This window comes from Gigantopelta aegis, chromosome 3 (genome assembly GCF_016097555.1).
Source record: "Gigantopelta aegis isolate Gae_Host chromosome 3, Gae_host_genome, whole genome shotgun sequence".
NCBI lineage: Eukaryota > Metazoa > Mollusca > Gastropoda > Neomphalida > Peltospiridae > Gigantopelta > Gigantopelta aegis.
The window spans coordinates 17,881,254-17,907,167 of NC_054701.1; the positions used below are offsets into that span (position 1 = coordinate 17,881,254).

Genomic DNA, 25,914 nt, shown 5'->3' on the forward strand with positions numbered 1-25,914 from the left:
AGGCATTTCCATTGATTTATAATAAATGATATGATCTATACATGATAAAATACATGGTCTATTCTAAGACAGTTTTCAATCAATAATTCAGTCCTCTTTAATATAATCTATATATATATAATATATATATATATATATATATATATATATATATATATATAATATATATATATATATATATATATGTTTTTTCCATAGTAATAACTGTTTATTTTTTCTTGACCATTCCCTTGTTGACAAATATCAACTGGGTTGTTACAGTAATTTTATATATAATTTATACACACATAATGTAGTTACTACTTTATAGGCAGACTTAATTAAAATAATATATTCACAAGGACCTGGATTTTAACAAGTATCTAGAGTAAATGAAAGTATATAATGATATATGAGAGAGAGAGAGAGAGAGAGAGAGAGAGAGAGAGAGAGAGAGAGAGAGAGAGAGACAGAGAGAGACAGAGACAGAGAGAAAGAAAACAAATATGCACACACATACACACACACGCACGTGTTTTGATTATGTACATATTTATCATTATTTATAACAACATTTCAGTGGTCTGTAAAAAGAAGTTGGATATACAATAGGCATACAGATATGAAGGTGTTTTACTTTACATCAATTTTGCGTGACCTGTTGGGGATGATGAAAACAAATGAATGAACAAAAGTAATTTTAAGATTATATATCAAATAGAGAATGGTACATTGCCCACTTGGTAACGAATTTATTAAAGCAGTTTTTACTGTAGTAACTATGTTTCTCAATCAGGTATCTTTGTTTAACTTCGTTTTGGAAATGAGTAATGTTTAACTGTACATTTTGCATTTTGCATTTATATATAAAATACTTAGCTAACAATAATAATAAATCAAAAATATTATTTGTTTTAGTATTACTTTTACATCCAAATATAACAAGTTCAAATGATAAATTTAGGTTAAATATATGATTACAAGATTTTAATAACCAATTAAAAAAATTGTTCCAAAAAAGCTGAACAACTTTACATTCCCAAAATAGATGTTCTATAGATTCTCGCATTTCATGACAAAAAGTACACATTTCACTGTCAATAAGTTTTAGTTTATAAGCAAACGTGATGGTAGTCAGTATTCTGTATAAAATTCTATATTGGAACCATCTTAATTTTATTTCTTGAGTGGTTATAAATGGCTTTAAATAGATAACAGACCAGTTTAGGTTGGAAGTGAAACGAAATTGCCACTTTAGTATGGCAATATTTGGAACTTTCGACAACGTTAATGTATAATAATATAATTTTGAGCCTTTTCTAATAGAGCAAAGTGTCCGTTGAACCGAAGAATCGTCCAACCTTTTTAATATAAAATTTTGTTTTCCTAAAATATGACTTAACGGAATTAACGACGCCATGGTATTCTAAAAAAGAAACATCTAACTCGTAGGCTTACTCCCATTTGGTCGAACTGCTAAAACAACAATAGATATGGTTCAGTGGTCTTACTGACATGCCTGTTGTTACCTCAGTCATTGTAATGAACTGTTCCAGATTATTTGGAAACCGATTATTATTGTATAGATGGTATAAATATCGCTTAACGCATAAAGTATGCAAATATGACAAATATCGAAATAATCCATGTATTGAATGTAGTGAATGTCTGTAAATAATTAAAAAAGGTCTCCATCTAAAAATGTTTATTTCACAAAAAGCAAAACATTTTTCAATATTTTAAAATATTCATTCATTCAAGTACACATACAAGTACAAATGTCCACTTAAGCAGCAGTTTCTTTCAGAATGTTACACTCACTATGTCACAATCACTGCAGCTTCATGAGGTGGTCATGTTCATTATATGCACAGGTAATCAGGTAGTGGTTATATAACAGACGAGTACTTATTTTTCGACCAATTGGCATTTCGACCAATTGGGAATTCGACCAAATGGGACGACACCAACTCGTATATATCATTAAATTCATTTAAAGTCAAAAATCTCCTCGCTCATTAACAAGATGGCAAATCTGAGAAATGCCTTTCTCAAGCCATTTCTTTTTCAAAAAGGCTTTCCTATCAATTTTTATTTGGAATTATAAAAAATTGGTTCAGATAAGAAATCTTAAAAGGATGTTACTTTTATTGCTGTCGAGAAGCCTGAATACAGTCCTTCCAAAACAGGTTATTTACATTTTTGAAACATTTTGAGGGGAAGTCGTTACCAAATACAGAAATATTACGAAATTGAGGAATACAAGCAAATAAAATAGGTTTCCATTTTGAATTTTTCGTTTCCAATTTTCGAATCCAGGTAATATTTAAAGCCTTGATATAATTAAATATATCTATCATACCGAGGCCTCATACAGGTTTACTTACAGTTATTCTTTTTCTTAATATTTTAATCCTATTCATTATTTTTAGGCAAACATATGACTAGGGACGCCAAATATTCAAATACGTCTCTGACTGTGCTAGTATCGACCGCTAGGCAAAGGACACGTAAACTGTGTCGAGTATACATTCCTAGAGATGTCGACCATTCAACTTGACAAACAGAAAGTAGAATTACACATTGTATCCTTTCCAAGAAATGTCTTTGTAGTATGTCGACACCATGGAGAGGGGGGGGGGGGGGGGGGGGGGGGGTCCTGGGAGGTGAATAGAAGACAAAGCACTCACAAATATGAATATGTGCATTCGAAATATAATAAATATATCTCAATATTCCAGCGAACATCGATAACACAATAAAAAAAATAAGCATTTATCCTGAACTCTTTTAAGTTGTATTCAACATTTGAACAAAATCAGTATATTTAACATGTTTATGACAGTAATGAAATATTAGAGGACATATACACAGTAACTAATATAAATGCTGACAAACATTAACATGTTGACAATTTATGCATGATTAAATATGTTACCTAACAGTCACCACAGCGTGAGCGAGTTGATATGTTTTAATTCAGTGTGTTTAGTAAAAGAACATTTTATTTAAATCAAATACAGACTAAGCTCAGCTGATAACATTTCCTGGAATTAGATATATTTTCCAAGATTCATGAGAAAAAATTATCTTTTTTAAGGAATATTTATTTTACATCAGTTTTTAATACTAAATTGTCCCTTTTACCAAAACATTACCCAAATATTTATTACCCAGTCTAGTTTTTCCCCTAATGGGAAGGGGGGAGGCTCGGGGGGAGGGGGGGGGGGGGCTCAAAAACATATAAGTGATGTCACCAGTTTCACGTTAAACCACCATTGGCTATATATCACCTTCCAGCTTCGTCTCCTCTTTTATTTGCTGTATTCATTAATGATTTAGAAAATTGTTTGAATACTGAACAGTGCAATGGTACTAACACTGATAACACCTTTCTAACAGATTTTCTCAAAATACTTATTCTCCTTTATGCTGACGATACTGTGATATTTTCTGACAATATTAATAATATGCAAACGTTTTTAAATGTATTTCGTGAGTATTGTATTAGATGGAAACCAACTGTAAATATTGCAAAGACCAAAGTTGTTGTTTTTGGATCTAAGGGTCGAAGACACCCAGTTTTTAATCTATTCGTTAACATACTAAAAGTAACTGATTGTTATAAGTACCTAGGATTGTGTTTTTCAAAGAACTGTACATACTCACAAACAAGGAAATGTATTAAAGAACAAGACACTAAAGCCATGCTTTTACTTAAATCTCGAATACGTAACGTCAACTTACCAATTGACTGTCAGCTTAAACTTTTCGACCAGACTATTTTACCTATTTTACTTTATGGCTGTGAGATACGGGGTTTTGAAAATTGTTCTATTATTGAAAGTGTACATATACGATTTTTGCACACCACTTTATATGATTTATGGTGAGCTTGGAAGGTTTCCACTTGTTGTTTATGTGAAAAGTAGAATTATTAACTATTGGTGTAGGATGTTAAATAGTGATAACAAAAATAAGCTATCCTGTAGTATATACAGTGCCCTTTTATCTGATTATGTTTATGGAACGCATGTATATAAATGGCTGAATTTTGTAGAAAATATTTTTAATGAAACTGGATTTACTTACGTATGGTGATCTCAAAATATTGTTAATTATGGAAATTGAGAGACTTAAAGACCAGTACTTGCAGTTATGGAGAGACAACATTTAGCATTCAAGCAAAGGTACTGACTAAAGGATCTTTAAAGAAATCGTAAATTTAGAACCATATTTATTACTTTTATATAAAAAAACATAGGTCTACTTTGACTAATTATTGCACTGCTAATCACAGGCTCCCAGTAGAAATTGGTAGATGGGAAAATATTCCCAGGTGTGAACGGGAATGTTGTTTATGCCACGATGATGTTGTTGGTGATGAATATCACTTTCTATTTGAAAGCTATTTTTTTCCGAAACGAAAGTAAAGTAAAGTAAAGTTTCTTTTATTTAACGACGCCGCTAGAGCACATTGATTTTTTTATCGTATCATCGGCTATTGGACGTCAAACATATGGTCATTCTGACACTGTTTTTAGAGGAAACCCGCTGTCGCCACATAGGCTACTCTTTTTACGACAGGCAGCAAGGGATCTTTTATTTGCGCTTCCCACAGGCAGTATAGCACAAACCATGGCCTTTGTTGAACCAGTTATGGATCACTGGTCGGTGCAAGTGGTTTACACCTACCCGTTGAGCCTTGCGGAGCACTCACTCAGGGTTTGGAGTCGGTATCTGGATTAAAAATCCCATGCCTCGACTGGGATCCGAACCCAGTACCTACCAGCCTGTAGACCGATGGACTGCCACGACGCCACCGAGACCGGTCCGAAACGAAAGATGCAAGTATATATCAAAATATTACTATATAGACCAAATGCTATTAAATATCACAATCTATTTTGTAGCACGAATATTACTTTATTCAATAATACCTGCAAATGTTTAGATAACATTATGGGAACATTGTTGACCCCACGTTAATCTTGTATTATTATATTATATATGTAAAACCGCTGTATTATTATATTGCACATACTGTAACTTTGTGCTCATGTATCACTTGTTATGTGTTCCGAGTGTAAATAAAGATGTGCTCTGTTCTGTTCTGTTTTGTTTAGTTGACCAAAACCTAACGTTTAATGACGTTTACACAGAACAAGAGTAAGCAGTCGGATCAGAATTAACTATACAGTGTTGTTTTTTTTATTAATACCATCAAGTGACTACATAAATCAGATTTGAAGAAAAACTGGCAAAAGTCTTGTCTATTGCAAGTATATTATTTTAAACATGTTTTTCAAGTTCAGTATGCCTAATATCATCCATACATCTTCAATATAACAAACATATTTCGAAACTATATACACAATATGCTTCCAAAACGAATCAAAATGGATTTTTATAATGATTTTTACCTGGTAGCGATGGATAAAATGTTTGAATACGTTTGTTATTTTTTATTTATAAGTATAAAATATGGTTGTGCTAATTCGGGATGGATTGATTTTGACAGAACAATAATTTATATTTTATGTTTATACCTAGAAAGAAGATAAATATGGTCAAACCTACTCGGACTAAAACATCCAACTGAACCGAAAGTACGTGATCGTCGCTTAACTTAGTCACAGCTTCCAGAAAATTGTAAAATCTATACAGTTCTGTTCATACACTGTGACACTGAATGACTCCAGCATCAATTGTATCTTATGTACAACAATATGACTTTATTTCATTTTCTGAAATTTGGACTTGGGCAAAAATAAACAAACGCCCCTCCACCCCCACCCTCTTCAAAAATAGGAGCCGGTACCTTATATAAAAACAGAACAAAATCCTCGTTTTAATAATTACTAAACCAACAAGCATTCGACTAGACTCTCCGTGAATCATATGAGCTACTTTCCTTGTTTTGGGGACAGTCGATGAGCAATTGGAAGAAGAATATCTTTCTCGTTTATATACTGTAAACACTAAATCAATAAAGGTTGTCATCTCCACTACTTACCGGTTCATGTAGTGGCAGGTAATTTAGAGGTACATTTTTCTGTCATTTTGTTCGCAAATAAATAGTTATTTTATGTTACGAATGCACATATATTCATATTTGTGAATGCGTACAGTGAGTACTTTGTCTTCTAATCGCTTCCCAGGACCTCCACCCCCGTTTAAGAATCGTAGTCTGTAAACGGTATAATATGTCAATAATGATTAGAACTGTGACAGTCTATAAACAACTGACGTGGCGATCTCTTTGTATACCACGGCTGCACTTGCCTGGCCAATCGTATAATGCATCACGCGATGTATGCTTTTCCGAGAATCGTGCTTCCTGCAGCGACGTCACATGACCTGGGTAACACGTCCCGGATAGCTGAAATAATTATCGTCAGCTGAATGTATCTATATATGAGGTGAGTCTTTGTCTTTCATTTGTCAAATACCCTGATAATGTTCATATTGTGTGTTCATTTAGTTAAACGAAACGAAAGGGATGTTTGTTTAACAACTGTTACATTATAACACATTTTAAACTACAACTATGGGGCCTTCCTACAATTAGAGGAGTATTTATAACGAGACGGTCTGTTTTAACCCCTTTGCTAGTCCTTAAATGATATTGGGTAAGACACAAATACGTAATATACTTTATTACAACTATTGTTCCTTTCTATAATTATAGGAGTTTTTATAACGAGACAATCTGTTTTGACCCCTTCCCCCTCCCATACTCACACACCACACTTGATCCCCACACACGCTTTATAACATATTTTAATACTGTGCTATATTCAGGGCCGTACCCTCCGGGGGGGCAGGGGGGGCAGCTGCCCCCCTGAGAATCTTGTCCTTTTATTTTATTTTATATATCTCCAGTAATAGCATAGAAATGTTTAATCTTTATAGTATGTTAAACATTATTTATAAAATTTAGTGCCCCCCCCCCCCCCCCCATGGATTTTGGTCAGGGTACGGCCCTGATATTATTTATTTTTGATAGATGAATTATAAAAATAATTAATACATTAGTGACATTAATATGGATTTAGGGAAATATGTCGTGTATCAAATGATGCATAGTATCGGTCATAGTAAGTAAAACGTATGAAAACCGGAAACAAAGCCGTCACTAACTTAAACTGAACAGGGTGTTAGCAAAAAATTAATCGCGGGGGAGGTGTGTGTGTGTGGGGGGGGATATGTGTGTTGGGGTGTGTTGGGGTGGGGGTGTTGAGGTGGGGGGTGGTGGTGGTGGATGTGAGGGGGAATAAATCAGTCCAACTAGACAAAAAAAAGAGAGGCACTTTTAAGCTAAAGCGAACACATATTCATGTTTTTCGGACGGGTGGGAGGAAGAGGTGATATTACAGTGGAAGTAATTTCTAAGTGTGTATACGGTAAAACTGTCAAGACTAAAGTTATTAAAAATATTTTTGTAAATATATAAGTGATATATTTGATAAGGTGTTATTTATTAACACAAAAACACATTAAATTGGCAAAACAAAAGTTGCTTTAAAATTTTATAAATAACTTAATATTCTAAAAAGAAAATGTCCAACTTTAAAATCAGTTTTCATGTTTGAAAATTTAATTCATTCAAATTACAGTATGACATTGTGGACTTTCGAGTAATGTTTAAACAAATATAATTATTATCGACATGATTACTAGGAATGTTTATTAATTGTTTATCCTATTAACACTCGTTTCTTCATTTATTATAAATATGTTAATTCATGCTATTCTTAAATCATACTGGGTTGGAAACTGAGACGTAATATACTCTGCTATAACTGATCTCTCTGTGTAATATAATTTGATTCTTTACTGAAATGTGTCCACGGTGTCGACATACTACAATAAGAATTCTTGGAAAGGAATCAGTGTGTAATTCTACTTTCTGTTTGTCAAACTGAATGAGCAACATTTCTTGGAATGAACGCATGACACGGTTCACTTGTCCTTTGCCTAGCGATCGATACTAGCACTGTGTAGTCTCAGTGTGTGTCAGATAGTGGGACATTTATTATGGTCCAAACAGTGCCTCACAGTTGGCACTCCAAAGGCCTAGCTAGAGTTTCCTCATAAGCGTACGAGACAGTGGGGGGGGGGGGGGGAGGACTGATCACAGTGTATTGTGGGATAACCACGCGGCCACTCCTAAAATCGTAATGGACATTATCAGCCGTCCTGCTTTATTACTGTAAATATTCTGGGCTAGACTGTTTTATACCCCGGGTATATTCTGGGCTAGTCCAGTTTATACCCCGTGTATAGTTTGGCTGGGGGTATATTTTGGGCTGTTACACCGTAACGCTCTAGTTTGTAAATTAAACCTTTGTGCCAGACTCTGTCAAAAGCTTTAGACTGCACAAAAATGTTCCTTGTTATCGAGAGATTCACATATTTTTGTATATAGTTCAATTAATTGATATAATGCTTGGGGCGGTAAGCATCTTGAAACTCGTAAAAGATATTGTTAGATATGAAAAAATTATAAAGATGTTTAAAAACGATTCTATCAAATATTTTCCCAACACAGCTGATCAGTGATATGGATCTGTAGTTTGTGAAACAACTTCTGTCTCCTTTTTTTAAATAGTGGTTTTACATTAGCTATTTTCCAGTTCGTAGCAAATGTCGATAAATGAAGTGATTTATTGAATAATAACTATAATAATCCTATAGAATTTACTACTCTATTGGGTCATCTTGTACGAACACTTCCGGACCGATTTAGCTGACATTTAGTAAGTAGTTGGGTACTTTGAGGGGGGGGGGGGGGGGGGATTGGTTGTATTAAAAACTTATATGTATCGCGAATTTTGTATGAAAAATATTTTTGTTCCCTCCGTGTTGTCATTTTGTAAGAAAACTTTGTAGGCTCATTTATCTGAAATTTGGTAGGTAATTAGGCCCACCAAGGGGGTTGGTTGTATTTTAAAAAATGTGTTTATAGATTTTCGTATTTTATGTCAGTTTCTATAAAATGTACTTACAATTTCTTGAAATTGTAGATTTAATATCTACCGCCTATTTACATAAAAATGTCGTAATATTGAATTAATCCGCTGCTTGCTTCCAGGGTAATTTGGATTTCTAATGTAAAGTCAGGCCTCTTTCAGGCAGGGTTTTTTGTTCATTTTTAAAACCCGAAAATCAATGTAAGTCTAGACGTTTTGAAGTTACACAATTTTATTTTCACTGTTGTAATCTATTCTTTAGAGCGTAATAAACTGGTAATGTACATGTTTTAATTTTATAAATTTTTCAGATAGACTTTGCAAATGAAAATTGCACATATTTGAAAGATACACATTTGTACACTGTTTGTATGTAGCACTACGAAAATACAGTCTGCACGCGTGGCTACTGCAATCATCGGATGACACGAGTGAGTTTAATGTCAATACAGAACTCCCTCTGCCTGCTTTTTGTGAGGTCAGCCTTCTTAAAGGAGTCGTCAGGTCAGGTACAGTTTTTTACGTGCATATATACCACGAAGGTTTCACGCACGCCTGTCACGGGCTTAATCTCTGACTTTCGCCAGTGACCAAGTCCGGGACCGGAGGGGGGGGGGGGGGGGGGGGGGGGGTAAGTTTGAGGTGGGCAGAATTTGGAATAAAAAAAATTAATAGTCGGTCAGCAATTAAGAAATTAAAACCAAAAGTATTTTTGAGTACTCGGCCTAAAAGGTTTTAAGGTGATTTGAGCAATTGAACGGGCGCCAAAGTAAAGTGCGTTGGACTATTTATAAAAAAAATAAACATAAGAATTTGGAGCCACTGCCGAAAATTTTAAAGTCCAACTAAGCCCCAAAAGGAGGTTACCTGTCCTAGGTAAGGTTGCGCTCTACGTCGGGGAGACTGGAGATTCCCGGTGTGACGGCAGCAGATGTTGTCATTGACGCAAGGTCTGAACCACAGTGGAGTAGCCGGGGCCGCAGACTGCACTGAACATCTTGTGGATAGACCTGTTGTCGATGTCCAGCTGCGAGTATGTAGCATCCAGGGACGCGGGCGCCGATGGCAGTCCTGTCCTCTTCGGAGAAGTCGGTAGGGGCGGCGACGCAGACGGGACCGCCGCTGGGGGTTGAGCCACCAGCTTTGATCCCCCTGAGCCGTCCCTGGCACGCCTTTCTTCTTCCTCCGTCCTCTTCCACTCCCTCCGTTCCTCTTCTTTGGAGGCGGGTCACCATATACCAAAGACACGGTATAGCTAACCCGGAACTCCAACAGAGCCCCAAAACTGGCTATTAATCCCCCCTGGTGGGTGGGTGGGAGGGGGCCACGTCTACTTGCATCGCGAAAACAGCTGAGAGTGAAAGGAGTCGTATCATGTTTTATTTGTGGGTTTGTTTTTTGTTTTAAAAAGAAGGCATTATTGTTGTTTGTAAAGCAAGTTCTGGGCCGATTTGACTGAAATTTGGTAGTTGGTTAGGCGAGAGGGAGAGAGAGAGAGAGAGAGAGTGTGTATGTGGATTGGTGTGGGAGGGGAGAGGAGGTAATTATTGCTATAATTAAATAATGTATAAATATTTCTTAGTAATGTACAGCTATTATAACTTTGGAATCCATCATTGCCGCTTGCGATTATATTTATTATTATTGTTATTATTGTTATTATTATTATTAGTAGTAGTAGTAGTAGTAGTAGTAGTATTTATTTATTTATTTATTTATTTATTTATTTATTTATTGTTATTACCAGAACGAAGAATCATGAGTTGGGACTAGTGAAAGTGTGTGCAGTGAATACTCAGCCACACGCTGTGACATGGCTGAGATCTCAGAAAATAGAGAGTCTTCTGTAACAGAGGTATGTATTTCCAAAATGTACAGAGTGTGATAGACAGGAGGTCAATAGGAAAAAAGATTTATGATAAACAAAAATGTTAAAAGCTAACAACCATGTGGAAATGGTTATTTACACATTACTGATTGAAATAAACCGGTTGTAATTTTTGGAAATGTCATTTATGGGTCACAAAGTCAATATCTTTGTATGCCATAATTAAAAAATATATATAGTTAACAACCTGCCAACTTTTATAGTCCAGACACAACTGCCATGATAATACAACATCGTTTTAATTCAATGAATCATGAAAATCGAACTTATACTATGTATTTTGACCTTTAAGATATTTTTTTCAACATGACAACCAGATTAATTTAGAAGGCGAATGTCAAACTATCAAATTGCACCAGCTGTTTGTTTTTAACAAATAGGTTTATCAAAACGTTATTTTACAGCTAGCTTTACATTAGTCCGAGTACTCTGACTGTAAGAGAGCTAGACGGACATTTGGACGTTTATTATCCCTTACAGTCAGAGACCAAGCTATGTAATTTTTTTGCAATCGCTGCTCACTAAACGGTAGTAAAAGATTCCCGATCTAATACCACAACAGTCCTATGTGTGACGTCAAATACCTTTACATTGATCATTTTCGAGTTCCTTGATTTACAAAAAAAAAATCCACATATTAATCACTAATACACACACTACAGAAAGAAACCCGATATCATCCCCTTTCAGTAATGTTTCCGATTAATTACATAGTTGCTGAACGGTTTCTTCCATTAGTGTGTGTATTAGCGATTATTATGTGAAATGTGTTGTCAGCGAATTCGAAAATGATCAATGTAACTGTATTTAGCATCAAACGTAGGACTGTTGTGGTATTAGAGCGGGATTTTTTTACTACCGTTTGTTGGGCAGCAATTGCGAAACAATTACATAGCTTGGTCTCTGACTGTAACGGCTAATAACCATCCAAATGTCCGTCTAGCTCTCTTACAGTCAGAGTACTCGGAATAGCTTTACATTATTAATGTTTGTTAAAATTAACTGTTTTAAAATAGCAAAACAAATTTATTATAAATAAAAACAGAACAAACATACAAACACATTTAACAACAGTGTATGCTTTAAGAACACCTGATATCATCACTGTTATGACAGTGATTCATGACAGCATGACATCACAACTGTACGTATTCCACTGACCTCTATCCAGTGCTAGTTTTGATTTAGTAAACTATGCTGGGGATGGCAGTCCTCTTTGTGGCAGTGCAGGAAGGATGGAATCTCAAGTAAAGGATCTCCTTAGAACTGTCCTCCTATAGATAAGACACTAAATAGCGATCCATGGAATCAACCACTACTTTGTCAAATGCCCATTTCGACTCTGCATTGTGCAGAGATATGGCCCTGATCACATATTATGTTTTTTTCCATTCAGATTTCATGTAAAAGTCACATTAATACAAAATACAACATAACAATATATTGATTTACTAAAGAATATTAGTGAATATATATTGATTTACTAAAGAATATTAGTCAAGCAACGTCACTTGTTTGTTGCTTCGACTATTAAATAACATAATGTAGGATTTTGACATATTTTCATTAATGGAATTTTATATAGTCTGACGTTATAGTTTGCTCTATTAAAGGCAGAGTGGTACGGTGGTTGACCTACTAAAGATTGTGTCGAACGGATTACCTGCCATGTCTGTACGTTCATGCTCAACTAATTTTCCCTATCATAAGCCATGTTTTTTGCCTGAAAGTCCATAATTCAGTTATAAACAAAAATATAGGAAACAAGTGTTTCATTAATGTTAGTTGAATAAATTGTATTTTGAAATAAACATATTGTAGTAGGACATTTAGTACTTGATTTACCATACAAATCTGTCCTATAAATGTTATGTGACATTACATAGCGAAAATGTAAACGATTTATTCATTTTTAAATAACATTTTAGGAGATACCTGAATTGCATGTGCAGGAGAATAATGACACGAGTGATCCAGTTGTGACAAAAACACCCTCTGTTAATTCAGCATCAGTCCCTACATCTGTATCGCCACGACAACCTGGTAAGCCAACAGCAACCGATGTTGGTAGTGACTATGTATATATCTCTTGGGATCAGACAGAGGACAAGGATGTCACCTATTATGAGATTAAATTAAAGCCATTAGCAAGTGGAGCTTGGTCAAAAGTGTCCATTTTTACAGATGATGACAAGCCTGTTAAGCAGATACTTGACCTTGACCAAGGTACTGAATACGAATTCAAAGTTCGCGCACATTATGAAAGTGAAGAAGGCCCGTTTAGTGACAAGAGCGACCCTGTACTAACAAAATCATCAATGGCTGCAAGAAAACCTGGAAAGCCAGCAGCGACAGATGTTGGTAATGACCATATATATATCGTCTGGAATGAGCCAGAAGATAAGGATGTCACTTATTATGAGATCAAGTTGAAACAAGTAAAAGATGTAGCTTGGTCAAAAATATCCCATTTTACAGATGACGACAAGCCTGTTAAGCAAATATATGATCTTGACCCTGCAACCAACTATGAGTTCAAAGTACGAGGACATTACCAAGACGAAGAAGGTCCATATAGTGACACGAGTGATCCAGTTATGACAAAAACACCCACTCTTAATTCAGCATCAGTCCCTACAACTGTATCGCCACGACAACCTGGTAAGCCAACAGCAACCGATGTTGGTAGTGACTATGTGTATATCTCTTGGGATCAGACAGAGGACAAGGATGTCACCTATTATGAAATTAAATTAAAGCCATTAGGAAGTGGAGCTTGGTCAAAAGTATCCATTTTTACAAATGATGACAAGCCTGTTATGCAGATACGTGACCTTGACCAAGGTACTGAATACGAATTCAAAGTTCGCGCACATTATGAAAGTGAAGAAGGCCCGTTTAGTGACAAGAGCGACCCTGTACTAACAAAGTCATCAATTGCTGCAAGAAAACCTGGAATGCCAGCAGCGACAGATGTTGGTAATGACCATATATATATCGTCTGGAATGAGCCAGAAGATAAGGATGTCACTTATTATGAGATCAAGTTGAAACAAGTAAAAGATGTAGCTTGGTCAAAAATATCCCATTTTACAGATGACGGCAAGCCTGTTAAGCAAATATATGATCTTGACCCTGCAACCAACTATGAGTTCAAAGTACGAGGACATTACCAAGACGAAGAAGGTCCATATAGTGACACGAGTGATCCAGTTATGACAAAAACACCCTCTGTTAATTCAGCATCAGTCCCTACAACTGTATCGCCACGACAACCTGGTAAGCCAACAGCAACCGATGTTGGTAGTGACTATGTGTATATCTCTTGGGATCAGACAGAGGACAAGGATGTCACCTATTATGAGATTAAATTAAAGCCATTAGCAAGTGGAGCTTGGTCAAAAGTATCCATTTTTACAGATGATGACAAGCCTGTTAAGCAGATACGTGACCTTGACCAAGGTACTGAATACGAATTCAAAGTTCGCGCACATTATGAAACTGAAGAAGGCCCGTTTAGTGACAAGAGTGACCCAGTTATGACAAGACCACCGTCTATGAACTCTGCACCAACAGTTTCGAAACAGCCAGGTAAACCAGTGGTTACAGATGTTGGTAATGACTATATATGTTTATCTTGGGATAAACCACGAGATCAAGACGTCACATATTATGAAATCCAGTTGAAATCAATGTCAAACAAATCTTGGTTCAAGATTTCCCATTTTACAGATGACACTGTCCCATATATGAAGATTAGCGACCTTAACCATACAACTGAATATGAGTTCAAAGTTCGAGGACATTATGAAAATGAAGAGGGTCCGTTTAGTGACACGAGTGATCCAATTAATACAAAACAACTATCTGTTACTTCAGCATCAGTTCTTACAACGGCGTCACCACATAAAGCTGGTAAACCAGCAACAACAGATGTTGGTGGTGACATAAGTGATCCAATAACAACAACAGCATCAACTGATTCAAGACAACCTGGTAAGCCAGTAGCCACAGATGTTGGCGGAGACTATGTATGTATCACTTGGGAAAAGCCAGAACACAAGGATGTCACTTATTATGAGATCAAGGTGAAACAATCAGCAACTGAAGCTTGGTCACAAGTATCTCATTTTACAAATGACGGCAGAAATTATGAACAGATAAGCAATCTTGTTCATAAAACTGAATACGAATTCAAAGTTCGAGCACATTACAAAAATGAGGCAGGGCCATTTAGTAGCATAAGTGATCCAGTTGTGACACAGATATTGGTACCAATACGCAAACCTGGGAAGCCAGTAGAACTAGATGCTGGAGTCGATTATGTATTTCTTTCTTGGGATAAACCAGTTTTAGAAAGAAACGTGACGTCTTACGAGATAAAATCAAAAGAGTTGAAAGATTCGGGATGGACCAAGATGCCTATATTCACAGATGGTAACAAATCTCTTTACTGTGTGAGTGGTCTCTTTTCTTCTACAACATACGAGTTCAAGGTTCGATCACACTATGGGGAAGAAGAAGGGGAATTCAGTGACAAAAGTGACCCCATCATAACTCTTTCATCAGAGGGCAATGAAGGTTCATCAAAAGCACATGCAATGAGCACCAGTGGATTACTTGGATTTGGTAAGTGTACACCATTTTACTGCTTTATGGAGTCTAAAGGATGATTATATTGATCTGTCATAGCGTTTAATACCTAGTTCTGCGAACCTTTGACTTTTCGTCGTATATCGTGTCTTATGTACTCTGGAGATTTTTACTTGATCTTGTTTGGACAGATACCGTTAGTTGCTATATCACGTTTTGAAAGTGCACTATTGTATAACCTACTCTAATTTCATGACGATTGTTTATGTTGCGCATTTCCGGTTCTAATTTTAGTGTTTAGTGGTACTATGAACGTTAAGTATGGCCGTATTAGATAATTATTATTCTGAGTATAGCCTATATATTATTACATGACCACGTGTCATACGAAATGTATGGAATGCAAAATACAACAAGCCTTGTTGAAACATTCTGAGAGTACTACTAAAGTAATATTTGTCCCCAACAAAATATTTATCGCCTAAGTTTAAAGGTCATAATTTTGCAACAAAAAAGAGGTGTAAATCGCCATGAAAGTCAAACATGATAATGACTATGCACAGAAGTTAATCTCAATAGCTTGAGTCATTGCAAAAAATTCCGGAAGTCTATATGTGGGACTGACGGACAGACAGAGGGACGGAGACGAAACTTATAGTCCTCTTCGGTTGAACATGTAGGAGACTAATACAGATTATATCCTGCAGGGCTCGAAATATAAAGTAAAAAGATGGCCTGCTAAGAAAATATATGAAATGCTGGAAATAATACAGCACTTGGTGAGTGGAGGGTTTGAGACAGTGTGTGGGAAATTAGGACCTTTTAGATGTATTTTAAAGCATTATAAAATTAACTTGTAACATAATCACGAGCTCATCCTCAGCTAAATTAAAGATGAGATGATCGTACATATATCTGTCTCTTGAAAAATTACCTGCGATTTTAGAGGTAATTTTACCAGGTGAATTTTTATTTCACCTGCTAGGTCTAAAAGAATGGACTGCTTTTCGCAGGCCGCTATGTTGATCTCTGTCCTGGCATTGTGATGATGCTCTTGGGGGAAGGGGCTAATAAAAAATATTATATGTAATGACAAAAATTATTACTCAGGTGATATACCTTTGCTGTCAAAAGTCGTTTTGTCCATTCTGATGCGTTATATGATATTAAATAACCTAAAAATCGTGTCGTAAATTGTTTTAGAGCATGATGATAATTAAAAGGAACGTTTCTTCTAATATAGTTTTACTTGTGAAAAATATCATTGAATAAAATACATTTACCATTTAGAAGAACATAATGTAACACTCAATATATCTAACATGTAGATAGCTACCTCGTGTAAAGAGGTTGTTTGTTGTTTTTGCATCGATCCATGTTTAAAGGCTAATTATTAGGATTATAATATAAATCTTTAACCTTTGTAATATCCTATTTAAGGTTCAGGCGCGTCCATCCCAAGCCCGGTCTCTGGCATGGCCAGTGGCTGGACTTCAAGGGAGTTTATTAAACTGAGTTTATCACTCTGCATTATCCATTTCAACCTGAACTCGGTATTATCTACAGTTTTGTGCTATTACTAAGACGTTTGTCTATTGGCTGTATTTGTTAACAGCCAACCAATGAAAATGTTTTTGACAACACGATCGCAAGTGTTTTGCTTTATATTCAGGTTTTTACCCACCGTGGCGAAGTTGCATGCATCGCTATAGAAGCGATGTCTGTCCCATAGTAATTATTATATGATATTTGAAATATCTTTAAAATGAATACATAAACTACATAACAAGTATGACAAATTTCATACATGGCTTCAGTTTACTCAAAAATGAAAATACCAGAAAATTCCGGAAAAATATTTCCATTAGGTTGGTCGGCCTGAAATGACCGCGACGTGCAGCCACTGTTGTCAAGCGAAAATACAAAAACTCAAAATTCCATGGTATTTTCCGTTGAAAAACGAAAACCTAAAGCAGCCATATTGTCTGAATGCTTTCCTATTTTGTATTTTCGGTGAGTGCCATGTGTAAAACGGCGGGAAATATGAATTGGGGAATGCATTGTATACAGCGTACAGTATGTCGACTGGCGTGATGTAGTGTGAGATATCTCGCCTGCAGTCATCAGAAGGTTAAAAACAGCAGGATAACTAAAAACTCTTCGGATGTACAGGAATGATTAATCTAAACAACAACATCTAAGTAATGTTTGATTCCAATTGTCAAAAACTGCTCTAAAAACTAAGGTCTGTCACATTGCGCATTCTGTTATAGATTGTTCATGTGCTGAGCTTTGAATTCTCCTTTGCGAGTCAAACATCTTAAGAAAAACTAAGCACAGTGCAATGATTTCTAGAGAGTGTGTGCATACACATTCCTTTTCCAATGTAAGTTTTTTCTACTCCGTGGGTGTCAAAATATTCACCTTACAAAGATTAAAAGTAGTTATTTTGATAAGCTGACGAAAAGTTTTGGATTCTCAAAAGACGTACATGTAAGTTAAGTTGTTGATTATGAGAAAATATATATATTTTTTTTTCTTGGCATTTCTTTCACAGCGTTTTTTTCTTCCCTTTATCAGTGTGTCTGATATAATAATTCATAATGTATTAATAATTATTAATAATTAATATGATGTTGTATATATTAATATTTCAGACACACACTCGAGAGCTTCAGTAAAACCCAGTAAGCTATGTGCTATAAGTACTGAAAGTGATTGCATAGTTCTGTCATGGGATATGCTTTCCGATGAAGATGTATGCTACTACGAAGTCAAGTATAAAACTCTCAAAGAAACAACTTGGGGAAAGAACACAGTGCTAACCAAGGACACTGCATCAGTACAAACTATAAGTGGATTATTACAAGAAACTGAATACGTGTTCAAGGTGAAAGCGCATTTCGAGGATAGCGAAAGTGAATACAGTGATCAGAGCGACCCCATTAAGACAAGCCAGTCTTCAGCGTTAGCCGTCAAGGGGTTCTGTGTAAAACTACAAGATGGAGAGCCAGCTTTCTACAAACTCCCGCTGTGTGAAAATGTAGCAGCCAGAAATGAAAGATTCAAAACACGTAAATTTGAATTTGGTACGTTTTACATGCCGTATAATTTGATTAAATAAAATGTCTATGGCACAATATATAACTGTGTTATGATAAAGGGAAAATAGAGCTGTGATAAAGGTGTATGTGATGTGGGGTTGTTTTTTTTGTTGTTTTTTTTTCGTGTTTTTTTTAGGGGAACAGGAGGCATCTTTTATTAAATATTAAAAACTGATACAGGAAGAGAATTCAGTATCACTGGAATAGTTAAATTAACTATAGGCTAATTCTAATTGTTCAAAGTAGCAAACACATTCCAATTCAGTTCATTTTATTGTACATGTATGAATCTTTTAATTTTGCATTATTAAAGTCCTTGACAGGCGGCTCCAAAGACCTCATCTAAGTTGTTTCACTGATTTTGGTCTTAAAGGGACATTCCTGAGTTTGCTGCATTGTAAGATGTTTCAGACTAATACAATATTTCAACGATTAAACTTACATATTAAATATATTTTCTTGTTTAGAATATCAATGTCTGTATATTCAATATGTTTCTGGTCGTCTTAATATTTGTAAGAAGCCCAAACTGGATTTTGTCTTGAAATAATTTCGTACGTACGAAAAAAAACCACATTTAGGAAATAAATGAAATTTAACCTAGTACAAATATTAGAACGATCAGAAACACGTTTAATATACAGCCACTAATATTGTATGCAGAAAAAATATTTGATATGTAATTACAGTCGTTAACATGTCTCTGTTAGTCGATAACATCTTAAATATTGCAGCAAACTCGGGAATGTCCCTTTAAACCATTCCGATGTAAACCTTAGTAGACCGTTTTTCGCAACCTTTATACCATCTGATACGAAATATATACATGTTAGTCACCAGTTTCACATCTCCTACGAAGATATTCACAACGCTCAATGACAACTGTCGGTCATGCCCATGTAGGTGCTACATAGCCTGGGTATAGTCTAATTCGGCAAGTGACGTTACTCTTCACGCGTATACGCATTTGGAACGAAACTTATTAGCCTAGTTTTGCACGTTGAAAACATTCTTATAATTACAAACAATACAAAAATATATAAATATTCACCTATTTAATTTATTAATTGTCATTCGTCTTCGCAACGGCATGTGTTTCTACAAGACATCAGTAAACATCCCCTGCGCGTACTGTAACCTCACCGTGGTGCAGGGAAGTAACATTCTCTTTGAGAATGGCCAATACAGCACAAATTGAAGTTTAGAGTAAAAGTCAGTATCTTATCTGTGATATTTGTATTTGTATCTTTACACTGTTTTTATTTATATCTTGAATTTTTCTGTTGATGTTGATCATCACCTTGTTTGTTTCCATTACCATAGTTTGACACCCAATAGCCGATGTATTTTTCGTGCTGGGATGTCGTTAAACATTCATTCATTCATTCAGTAAACATAAATCGTGTGCCGGTAACCGTTTACCGTGAAATTGTCTCCAGGAATTTAATTACTACTGTCCGAACCAAATTGTTAACAACTACAATAAATTGCTCTCCTACCTTTATTTTTCGTTAGATTTTACCCACATTTTGTCCAGACAGAAAACTTTTAAAAAACCATTGTAATGACATAGATTCCACATACTAGATGATAACCATGTCACTTATATCAACTTCGCTGAGATCGCATAGGGCAAAAAGCATGTAATTTTGTGCTGGCTGCCATTTTGACTTTTTATGGAATATTCTCCAAGAGGGGTGTAAGGATATGATTTAATGTAACAACGTCTTAACATGTTATAAAAGCAAACGTGATGACGTCATACTAATTTTTTGTATTAGTATTTTTTGTTTGTTTTAAGATACCACTAGAGATAGTTGATTATATATTAATTATGTCACATACTTTGGAGGCTTTCACCCCTCTTGAAGAGTATTCCATAAAATTTAAAAAATGGCAGACGGCAGAAAACTGCATGTATTTTGCCCTATGCTATCTCAGCGAAGTCGATACTGGCGACATCGTTACAGTCTCGTATGTGGAATCTGTGTCACTGTAATGGTTTTTTTTTCACAAATTGTGTCTGGACAAAATTTGGGGGAAATGTAACAGTAATTAAAGGTAGGAGAGTAATTTCTTGTAGTTGATAACAATTTGGTTCGGACAATAGTAACTGAACTGGCACAATAATCAATAGGTCTAAGGATAACCTGGTGCGCGCGCGCGCGCGCGCGCGAGAGAGAGAGAGAGAGAGAGAGAGAGAGAGAGAGAGAGAGAGAGAGAGAGAGAGAGAGAGAGAGTGTGTGTGTGCGTGTGTGTGTGTGAGTGAGAGTGAGCGAGAATGAACGAGGGAGTGAGCAAGTATTGCTGGGTAAATATTTTAAAGATGAAATAGCCATATTCTAAAATGCATGTGTAAAGAAAATAGAAATTTAATTATACTCAACTATATTTGAATGTTATAAGTCGATAAAGCGATAATTTACAGTTTTGTGCTAATAACTAATTTTCTAGGCTCGTCACAGCATGTAAGCGAAAGGACAATTATGATGATTGGAGCAACCGGTTCAGGGAAAAGCACTTTGATCGATGGAATGGCAAACCATCTTCTTGGTGTGAAATGGGAAGACGACTTCCGTTTTATAATGATCGACTTGACGGCCGAGGAAGAAGAAAAAAAAGGAAGACAAGTATGTATTTAGACGAGAAGCCTTGTACCCAGGGGGCAAAATGGACCCGGCGTGCTGTGAAATGTTTGCCACCTAAAATCATATCTACATATATAATGAATTAAATTAAAAACTTCACAATCTAAAATTTGAATAAAGTCAATGAGTGTCGAAAGCAGGTATTTTTCAAGAATAAATATTGTAATGGCAATGTCGAAACTCCATTTGAAGCCCATCACAGGCCACGTGACCCGATCCATAGCACGTGCACAGCACCACTGAGGCAACAGTGGTTGTGCACGTGCCACTGGTCACGTGAATACAATAGCACACGTGTTTTCATGGTTACTTGCTCACAGTAGACCGACACAACTGAAAAAACACATTAAAACGATATTTGTTACGACCTGTTTCGATGCCACGCCTCACAAATGTGCAGCGTGAACGTGCCGTCGGCATGTTGCACGCGGGAACGTCAGTAGCTGATGTTGCAAGGGCGATGGGTTGTAGTCAACGGCAATTTATGATCTGCGGACACGAGTACAACAAACGGCAACACAGCTGATCACCCCCGACCGGGTAGACCACGTGTGACGTCACAGGCAGATGACCGTTATATTGTGTTACGTCACCTCCACAACCGTTTCATGACAGCTACAGCAACCAGTAATGAACTTTTCAAACGTCGTGTGTCTGTGCAAATGATCCGAAATCGGCTGTGAACCGCTCACCTCCACGCATTTTGACCCAATTTCATCGACGTCAACGTCAATTGTGGGCACAACGCCACTTGCGATGGACTCAGAGGGAATGGAATAGAGTCGTGTTTAGCTATGAATCAAGATTCACACTGCGATTTGCCGATGACAAGCAGAGGGTTTGAAGACGACGTGGTGAACATCATGCTCAGTGTTGTCAGTGAAGTTGACAGATTCGGAGGGGGACGTGTTTGGGGTGCTTTCTGTGGAAATGGCCGTTCTCGACTTCTTGTCATCCGTGGCAACCTCAACGCTGCTGCATACCGTGACCAGGTGCTGGCCCAGGATCGTGTGCCCTTGATGGTAGCTCATTGTCCAGGCCTGATATTTCAACATGACAACGCCAGACCCCACATGACCATCTTGACAAGGGATTACCTGAGGAACGCGGGCATCAATGTCATGGATTGGCCTTCAATGTCGCCTGACCTGAATCCCATTGAGCACGTCTGGGATGTGCTAGGAAGACGCCTGCGCACTCTCATGAAACCTCCACAGACTTTGCATGGACTTGGTGCCTCATTAATGGAACAATGGCGCCGTATCCCTAATGCAGTTTTTACAACAATCGTGCAGTCAAAGAAGAGGCATTGCCTTGCAGTTGTGGGTACACATGGAGGGCATATGCGCTACTGAACCTGTGATTTCATCAGACGACGCTGCTTGTGAATTACCATTTTGACTGTTTGTGGTTTTGACGAATACTGTGGGCGCATCGAACAGATTTTTGACTCAATATTTATTCCTATTCTTTCTTTGGACGTCATACAATAAAAAAAATACCTTATTTAACACGTCATATTTGCTAATTAGCCAAGATGAAACGGTTGTGAAGTTTTTAATTTGACTCAGTATATCTAGGATCGCAACCTAGGTGGACAACCTTGTCAACACGCTACTAGAAATTTGTATCTTGTTGAAGACTATTTGTGATGGATCTTTCACTATTTTGCCTGGACTAATGCCAAATTAAATAGTGCACATCCAGTGTTTTTTTCTCATCAAAATCAGCAATAATTGCAACAAACAATTATCCCTTTGACTTTGTTTTATCTTCTGTCATTTTGTAAAATGTGACTTGTTATTTCGTAACATGATCACTGTATTTGTGGCATCCATTTCTGAAGTAGTTACAGATGGTTGTTAGGGCTCAGAAGTGATATTCTTCGTGATTCGCATCTTTCTGCATTCGCTTTACATCTAGTTCAGTAACTTATTGCCTTTGTGCATTTCTCGAAATATTGAGTGAAGCCAAATAATGCTTTATGTACATCCATCGCTCAATAGCACAAGGCAGACTACCTGTCTGCTTAGTATTTTAGTGTATTTTTACCACGCAGGGATCCACCTAAACCTTTTGTTCAAGAGACAGTAGGGATTCTGAGATTTTCAATAGTTCTCATCTCTTCACAGATATAACACATGTTTTTGTCAATTTTGTGACGATTAAAAACAAAACAGCATAATAGGAACTGGAAAACTGTTTTCTGTGAAAATATGATTTTAGGTGGCAAACCTTTTTCTAAAACAAAAATCGAGAAAACTAACAATAAAACATCATACTCTACATTACACTACAAATGTACTAAAAACATTTAACAGTATCATATTTATGGATATTAAATGATAACACACACATTCAACCAGAACATTAAGTTGCCCTCTTTGGTATTATGTACTACGTTTCTATCACTTTTTTTATTATTCAGACTGTGTCGCAAACGAATTGGATTACAAGTTACAGATTGCATCCAAAAATTTCAAGTGTTAAATACATTTTAAATATCATCGACACCCCAGGCTTTGGAGATACTCGAGGAATTGAACGAGACAAGGAATTAGTGGAACAGATTCAAGCTTTCTTCACAACTGAAGGCGTCAAAGGAATAGAAACAATAGATGCGATATGCTTCGTCACGCAAGCCCCTCTTGCAAGACTGACTCCAACTCAAACATACATCTTTGATGCGATCTTATCAATCTTTGGAAAAGATATGACGGATAACATCGTTGCTATGATTACTTTTGCAGATGGAAAAGATCCCCCGGTACTGAATGCATTAGACCAAGCTAAGGTCCCGTACTGTAAGCACTATGTATTCAACAATTCAGCACTTTTTGAACCAAATACAGAAGGGAAATGCAACAGATTTGGAAAGATGTTTTGGGAGATGGGATTTCAAAGTTGCATTGACTTTTTCGCATGTGTATCAACTCTGGAAAAACGGAGTCTGCAGTTGACAGCAGAGGTACTGAAAATGAGAGAGCAACTGAACACAACCATCGAAGGTCTCATACCACAGATAGATGTCGGTCTTCAAGACCTTGCTACTATGAAGGCAGAAAGAGATCTCGTAGAGAAATTTGAAAGGCAAATACGCGATAATAAAAACTTCAGATATAAGACAACAGAATTTCACCAAGAGAAAGAAACCATAAAGCCAGGACAATATGTGACCAACTGCACATTTTGCCATATATCATGTCATTTTCCTTGTCATGTCCGTAAGGACGAGGAGAAACACCGCTGTTCGGCCATGAAGGATGGTGTTTGCAAGGTTTGTCCTAAAAACTGCTCATGGGAATTACACAGGAACAATGATTATCGAATACAAGTTAAAACGGTCACCGTGGAGAAAACTTACCAGCAGATGAAAACGAAATATGAATTTGCAGCAAAGGAAAGGGTTTCAAAACAGAAAATCCTTCAGTCAATTAAAAGAAAATTTGTAAATCTAAAGGATAATGTTTGCAGGAATCTTGCACTTGTCCGCAATTACGGAAACTACTTGAGGCAAAATGCCATAAAGTCTAATCCTCTGACAGAAGTTGAATATCTCGATGTTATGCTTCAGTCAGAAAAAAAAGAGAAAAAACCTGGCTTTCAACAACGGATTAAAATGTTGCACATGATAAGGAGGCAAGCTGAACTCGCTCAAAGCGCAATAACTTTTGATAACGTTGACAATTTGTTGAAACATATGGGATTTGATGACATGTAGACTTTCATGGTTCCAGCTTCCCTTAATGTTTTTCATATTCAATTATTTGTTTATCATAGATGGATAACCTCTTCGAAAAATGCAGTTATAAGCATTAAATTATAGTATAACATTAAATTCAAATTTCAAGAACATATAAAAACAAAACTATGTACTAATATATTTGTATAAGAGTAGTTGTCGTTAATTGTTGTTAAACAACGTCAACAGAGCACACTGAATGATTGATTAATTAATCATCGGCTACCGCATATCAAATATTTGGCAATTTTTACGATTTCGTCAGGTAACACTAACTAAACAATTGGGTCACAGATAAAGTTCGAATTGTACCTAACGTTTGATGTCGCAGCTAATACTGGGGCGGAACGTAGCCCAGTGGTAAAGCGTTCGCTTGATGCGCGGTCGGCCCAGAATCGATCCCTGACGGTGGACCCATTGGGCTATTTCTCGTTCTGGCCAGTGCTCCACAACTGGTGTAAGAAAAGCCGCGGTGCATACTATCCTGTCTGTGGATGATGCATATAAAAGATCCCTTGCTGCTAATCGAAGAGTAGCCCATGAAGTGGCGACAGCGGGTTTTCTCTCTCAATATCTATGTGGTCAACCATATGTCTGACGCCATATCACTGTAAAGAAAATGTGTTGAGTGCGTCGTTGTCAGCTAATACTAGCTGTTCTACCATTGGTGATAAAATGCAACGGCGGTTTTCTTTTTCCAAAACAATTTGCAGAGATGTCAACCCTAGTTGGAGTGTCATAGGAATCCAGACCTTCAAAAATAGGAATCCCCCCTTCAAACTTTAAAAAAAAATAATAAAAAAAATAATAGAAATGTTATCAGTGATGGCTCAGGAAAGCGTTTTTCGACATTTTGGTAAAGTCAAGTTCAAAGCCGTACCCAATCGGCAAACATCGGGGCTATTCAAAAGACCGATTTCTAGACTGGTTTATTCTATATCGCCACGCTTGCTATGCTCGCTATTCGGAATCCATAAGTTTAAAG

General features: G+C 36.5%; 1 protein-coding gene across 1 annotated transcript; it reads left to right on the top strand.

Moving 5' to 3' along the window:
• Positions 1–6,347: 6,347 nt before the first annotated feature.
• On the top strand, positions 6,348–24,908 carry LOC121368523 (twitchin-like). Its single transcript, XM_041493260.1, has 7 exons — positions 6,348–6,401; positions 9,332–9,463; positions 10,702–10,809; positions 12,771–15,471; positions 18,093–18,524; positions 20,994–21,169; positions 23,616–24,908. The coding sequence occupies exons 3-7, from the start codon at positions 10,768–10,770 to the stop codon at positions 24,906–24,908; spliced, it is 4,644 nt and encodes a 1,547-aa protein (XP_041349194.1). The 5' UTR covers positions 6,348–6,401; positions 9,332–9,463; positions 10,702–10,767.
• The last annotated feature ends 1,006 nt before the right edge of the window (positions 24,909–25,914 follow it).

What these genes read in the sequence shown, in the direction of transcription:
- LOC121368523 (XM_041493260.1), top strand. Translation starts at nt 10,768, where the DNA reads ATGGCTGAGATCTCAGAAAATAGAGAGTCTTCTGTAACAGAG. An exon ending in GAGAGTCTTCTGTAACAGAG is followed by an intron (nt 10,810 to 12,770) that starts GTATGTATTTCC and finishes ATAACATTTTAG; the next exon opens with GAGATACCTGAATTGCATGT. An exon ending in CAGTGGATTACTTGGATTTG is followed by an intron (nt 15,472 to 18,092) that starts GTAAGTGTACAC and finishes TTAATATTTCAG; the next exon opens with ACACACACTCGAGAGCTTCA.